The sequence below is a fragment of the Galleria mellonella genome, unplaced genomic scaffold, assembly GCF_026898425.1.
Source record: "Galleria mellonella isolate WM207_F2 unplaced genomic scaffold, CSIRO_AGI_GalMel_v1 utg33, whole genome shotgun sequence".
Classification (NCBI taxonomy): domain Eukaryota; kingdom Metazoa; phylum Arthropoda; class Insecta; order Lepidoptera; family Pyralidae; genus Galleria; species Galleria mellonella.
The window spans coordinates 4670527-4677346 of NW_026442079.1; the positions used below are offsets into that span (position 1 = coordinate 4670527).

The following is a 6820-nucleotide window of genomic DNA, read 5'->3' on the forward strand; positions in this document are numbered from 1 at the left end:
TATATATATATATATATATAATATATTTATTATTTACTAATAATTTATTTATTAATAATTTATCTTTAACCCTTTTCCCCGTTGTTTAGTCTTATTATTTTCCTATTACGACTTGACCAGACAATTTTAATCCATTTTAATCTCCATCCTAAGGTTGCCTGGAAAAGATCGCTATTTAACGATAAGGCCGCCCATTGTTGCCTCTTTGTCGTACTTTTATACATAAATTGAGTATTTATTTTGTTTGTTCACATATTGTTAATCTTTATAATCTATAACATTCTTTGAAGAGAACAATAAAGAGTTCAATTCATACTTTTTGGTTGTATAAGAAACGGTGGTTCTTAGTATATGTTTAAAAGGCAATAGAGTTAAATAAATACTATGGTATAATAAACAAATCCCTATAAGAAATAAAATATTTAGCTTTTTAAAATAGCTAATTTACTACAACAATAACATTTTAACAGTAATTTCTAATAATCTTAGGTACAATAAAACGCAAACCATCGATGAAACCCAATATTCCTTTGACGTGGATGACCCGGCAACTAAAAGAAATGGTCGAAAAAGGCGGCGATTGTGAGGGAGAAGAGGAAGGGGGCGGTGACGGTGGCACTCTCACACGAAGACCAAGAAAGACTAGGACTGAAGATTCTACGCTAAAACGCCACCACACCCTTGGTAAGTATATTCGTATTTGGTAAAGTGTCTTAATATGATTCTGATAACTGAAGAATGATACTAATCATCTATCACTATAACAAAATGTAATTTTTTTATGAAAAATAATCTAGCCATTTTAATAATCTGTTTATATATTCAGTACTTATTCAATTTATTTGGTTAAGTCAAGTTTATCAGTTTGCAGTAAAAATAAAAGAATTCATGTGTCTAAAATTTTACTTGTAATTGTAAAAGATAGTTTGTTTTCACTTTTAATCTGCTAACCCTATAAGTGACATAAATATAATAGTAGGTTGCGTAGATATTAGGAATTATTTTTTTAACAAAATATTTCTTGTATTCAGAATCTTCAGATAAAGTCGTGTACAACACTGCGAGCACCAGTCACGTTGTATCAGTTAGCAGCCCAGTTCGACACGAACCACCGTCGCCTTCGTTTGGGCACTACGAAAGTATACCTCGGGATAACATTTATCGAAGTATCGGGGATAACAATTCCTCTCTATATGGTTACACCACAATTTATGACAAAATACAAAGGCCACAAGAAGCTAACAATGTAGAAGATCTTCCTTTACCTCCTCCGCCTAACGAAGATATACCAGACGCGATGTTTAGTTCTACTTTAAGTTTAGATTCACTACCACCTCCTCCACCATTAGAACCCATTGAAGATCTTTCTGGATCGCAACTTAGTCTCCCACCACCACCACCTGAGCATACTATAGAAGCCCACAGCGGGCGTGTTCACGATATAGTAAGCCAGTTGACAGCACAACAAATAGAACAAACAGCTCGAGCGGGTCAATCCAGAACGAGTTCTCGTAATTCAGACCCAAGTCGTACCTTTCCACGCCAGCCTTCATTGGATAGTGTTAATTCTGACACATCTCGCACTTCGTCACTACATTCGGATAAAAGTATGTATGGACAACAAAACGTTGCATATGGAGCATGTCTTGTAGAACTTCAGACCAAAAAAATAAGTAATGGTAGTCCATCGCTTCAAAAGAAACTAACTTCTGAAACAAGCAAGGAGCGCACCACTTCAATAAAGAAAGTTAACTTTGCGGATGACTTGCCTACTTGTTCCGATACCAAAAAGAATAAGAAGATTTCTTTTAATCTCAAAGAACCACCACCATCGTCTCCTCGCAAGCCACCACCGCCAAAAAGAAATGAGAGTACAAGACTTTCATCGCCTAAAAAACTGGCAGATTCTAATAGTAATCCACCGAAAGAATTCTTGAAAGATTTGCAAAGAGTGATGAGGAAGAAATGGCAAGTTGCGCAAAAATGTAAATTAGAACCGACGACAACGCCACACGAAGTATTAGGTTTTCGAGAGTATCCGCTATCGGAAGTTTATAAAGAGACAAGTGTATCCATGTGGGTGCAAGAACATTATGGTAGCGGTGTTGAAGATCCTTTTTATGAAAATGTATACGGTCGGGAGCCTCAGCCACGGCGGGAGGAACCAAAACCTATTATTAAAAAGCGACCTCCGCCTACTCCACCGCGCCGTAGCGAGTCGACACATCTCTCTACTCATCCGCACGTCACCACGACGCAACCTACCGTTTGAATAAATCATAACTATTGCTGGTATAGAATTCTATTATTTTTTATTACAAAGAACATAAAATACGAGTATATCTATCTAATGTGGAATTATTCTTTGAATGTAACTGACTTGCGTCATTATGACAGTGCATAATGAGATTGACGTTTTGCTAAATATTACTTACATAAACATGTAGAAGTTTGAAACACTAGATTAGATATGAAATGAAAAAGCCTTTTTATTAAATAACATAAGCTCTCTGGATATAACAAAAAGTTATAGAAAAATGTAATCATAGATAAGCCCTGTACACTTAGGGTTGTTACTTTTTACGTGACCAGAGCGAATAATAGTAATTCTTTTTAACATTTTATACTAAAGTGACCAATTTCGATAGTTACGACCATATAAAAAAATATATTATAATTAATAATTTATTATAATTCGAAAGGCGGTGCTATTTTGAAAAAGGTATACTAAGGGATGTGGTTGGATTTTGTCTGTCTACTTGTGAAATTTGGGGAACTTCTTCATTGTCATGTAGGTTAGTTTACAAGTATGGTAAATATTCATATGCTGAGTAGTACAAACCTCGGATAGCATTTCTGGTATGTAAAAGCAACACGAAGTTCGCAAATTACTAGTAGACAGTACAATATGTTTATTGCATGAGTTGGAGTTTTGTCAATTTTATGTTATGTTCCTAGATAATTATTGAGTGTTATTATTATAATATTTGTGCGCTAATCGACACAGATAAATTTCAGTATGTTATGTGCATGTAATAAACCCTCTTGCGATGTGAGATTTTATCTAAATCGGCAAGCGATGATGCTATTTATGTATTTACATCGCGTATTTTGAATTAAAAAAAAAAATGTTAACTAGAACTTATGATGGTAAGGAATAATATGACTAAGGTAATTTTACATATAATCAAATTAAACAAAGCCTTATATAAATAACGTTGATGTACCATTTTTGTATTTTTACGATAAGCGACAAGATAGATTGCAATGCAGCTTTTCTATCACAGTAGTCGCGTATTGTAACTGCCATGCATTAAACTATGTTACTTATAAAAATCATATTTTATGTGTGTACTAGTAGATTAATAAAATATTAAATATAAAGGAAATTTTGTGCCATAGTCACGTTAAAACTGAGGTCGTAATTGTATAGCTTCATTGTTCATTATTTTGCCACAGGTTATTATTGAAAATATTTGTACATAAAAAAATTATAGGTACAATCTATTATTCATTGGATAGATCTGTCGTTAGTAATGTTCGATGTAGCTATACCACCAATTCCGTATTGAAGAAATGTTATAGATAAGTAATTATCATATTATTTGCATGTTTTAATTATTATTTCTAGTTTGAGAGATCAGTTTACGGGATTGATTCTGTATTTATCTCTAAATTATATACTCTAAAAATATATCTTAAATTTGTGTATTTTAGATATAAGTTTAGAGAATTTCTATTTCAGAATTGTCACCGTTAAACTTCAAATATTATATTGTATTGTTTAATTAATATTAAATAATAGATGTTTTCGAAATTGACGGTAACAGAAGGGGGCAAAATGAAAAATATACAGAACTCCAATGTGTCTGATCTCACTGTACCCGCAATAAGCGTTAATATTATGTTTGGGCTGTGATTTTGTCGTCTGGTTTAATTTGCTGACATTTATTTCATTATTTGCACAACATCTGTCAACTGAGCGAGCATGGCGATAATTGTTCCCAATCCAAGTATAGCTAATTAAGCTTCGATCGAATACCTGACTAGGTTAAATTTTATCTATAATTACGTACGAAGCATTTCGGTAATTTAACTTTATTAGATGGTAACATTAATTAATTGAGGCTTTAAGTCACAGGTAAAGTGAAGCGTATAAGTATAATATTATGTAATAACGAAATATTATATCAAATGTCTCCTCTAAATTTACTAAGCCTAGAACTTTGTTTTTACTTTATCGACGATCTGGCGCTAGTAGCGTAGACGGAAGTCTAAATCTGAACATTCGTTATTTTTTCTGAGTACCTAGTGAGATGTAAGTTTTTAACATCACATCTGTCAAAACGATCACGGAATATACTTTTCATTATTTTTTACCTTTTTTTGTAGTTTTTCTTTTTTAACAAGTTTATTAGAATATCAATATTCCATCCATATACGCATTCGAATAGCGAAGACTGATTTAAAAATTAATTGGATTTTGACAATAAACGTACGTCCAAAAAATAACAGAGCATGGCGGGCACTTACATAAAAATTTATTACTTATAAATAATTCACATTTCTTTTTATTTTATTTTAGTGTAAATTCGTGTTAATCTATAGGTACGTAATAGGTAAAATCTATTAATGTGCATGCCTTTTGGAATTATTGACGGAATTTTTTCAAATTTTTTACGTTTAATTTTTAATCTATTGATCACTGTACTATGTCTACAAGTAATTGTTCTCAGCTCTGTAGAACCGACCATTTGTACCGACATAGGCTAATTTGATGTACTTTAGCATTTTAGTAAAAATGCTCGAATGAATTTTACTAAGAGAGGCTTTTTATGTAACATGCCTACTATACAGGTATATTTACGTACACTATATTAAATGACTACTTTTAAAATTAATTAAAATAATCGATAACTTCAAATTGTATTACAATGATTTATTTAGCATCACAAATAGTTTTAGTTCCTATCCTTTCTATCAAGCTGTACTCAGATATTATAGGGGACACACATATGTGTGTATCCTATAATAGCTGTATATATATATATATATATATATATATATATATATATATATATATATATATATATATATATAATATCTAATCATGAGCGTCATAGTGTATTCGGCTTATTTGCATTCAAGTTGTTTAAAAAAATATTCCTGTTAAACTTTTATTAAATCTAGCTTATGTTAATAAAAATATAGTTAAATATAATTTGTTCAAGTGATTTCAAAAGAGAGAAGATCCTTAGTCCGGTTCTATTTATCCGGTAATATTTATTTAGTTCAATTGGTCCGGTCTTATATTTGCTACTTCAACTCCATCATTTATAAACCAAAATTATTTAAATTAATTAAAATAATTAATAAAAATTTAATCTAAACCGGTTCAATAGTTTAAATTTAAATCCAAATAATTTTTGTCACTTTTAAAAAATCATAAATTATTTTTAAAATTTAACTTTCAATGTGCACAAACCTATTTAGTTATCTAGCAGATGTTATCAGTCTTATAGTATGAAACTCTCAAATACCCTCGCTGATAAATCTCTGAATATTGATAGTTTCTCTATTATGCCACATGTTTGAGATAAACAATGTCAGATACGCCACTTTTATGTGCTTTTTCTATCTTGAAAAATTTTATTACACAATTGACAAAGTGAAGCTAAAAAATTGTGTAATTTAAGAATACTCTATTTGAAAGGCTACGTAATATCCTATTACATTATTACATAGGTACCTACATATTTGCTAACAATAAAATAATGTGTCTGAATACCTGAAAGCGTTGTCTTACAGTGGCACGTTTTCCTCGACATAAATATAGTATAAGGTAAAATAATCATTAAACGTTTCTAATTTTGTTAACGTCCGATTACAAATTAAATTATTACTTGATAATCGATTTTTTGTGGAGGTAAATCGATCCGATAGACAACGTGTAAAAATTAGTAATCCATACAGATAAGAAAAATCTCTTACTAGAAAATAACATCTATTCATAATTTACTCCCAAAAAAAAAGTTCCGAATGAATTTATTTATCGTATCCATTAAAATTCACATATTTTTAGCCAGAATAAAAATATTTTAATAGGTATGCTGTTGGTATAATAGTAACATTTATTTTCTCATTATATGTTGTGCCCTATGAATGCAAGTAATAACCTTCCAATAGTTAAATTAATTAATACTGTTGTTATGTGTAACATGCTTTTACGTAATATTATAACATAATTAGTACTTAATTTACCTATAATTGTTTATCTATAGATGAAACTAGTTAACACTGTCAAATGCGTCGTCTGTTCAGTTCGCAGAAACAATTTTATGATTTTATAGACCTTAAAGTACTGAAATATAACACAACTACCTATGTAACATTGTATATATACAAATATCAACTATTAAACTGTCATCATAGTTATTAAATTAAAATATTAGGTGCCCTAAATGTTTTATACGGGTTACAGTCTTTACGTTCATGATACCTTGTGTATTTGAAAATTGGTTAGTAATCACATTTTATGTATTTAATGCATTTATTAGTAATTTTAATTATGTTTACATTGTACAGAACAAATTGATTATAATATTAATTCTTTGTATATTTTTTCAAATATAATGAAATTCCAAATAAATTTGTACTTTTATTAAGTAGATATTAATTAACGAACCACATCATTAACCTTTATATAATATACAAATATATAGTTTGTCATTATAGGTTGTTTTTAAGTGGGTGATGATAGAATAGTAACCGGCTGAGCTATCAGTTTACGTTGACAGAGCACCGGTGAATGATAGATGAT

The 6820-nt window shown here is 30.4% G+C and overlaps 1 protein-coding gene across 3 annotated transcripts in view; it reads left to right on the plus strand.

Annotated features, from left to right (window-relative positions):
* The window catches only part of LOC113516613 (abnormal cell migration protein 10), a 118743-nt gene extending 112079 nt beyond the window's left edge, over positions 1-6664 (plus strand). For all 3 annotated transcript variants that reach the window (XM_026901055.3, XM_026901063.3, XM_026901046.3), the window contains 2 exons: positions 490-684; positions 1032-6664. In XM_026901055.3, the coding sequence (XP_026756856.2) occupies positions 490-684; positions 1032-2272 (1436 nt within the window). In that variant the 3' untranslated portion in view covers positions 2273-6664. The remainder of the gene's footprint in view (positions 1-489; positions 685-1031) is intronic.
* The last annotated feature ends 156 nt before the right edge of the window (positions 6665-6820 follow it).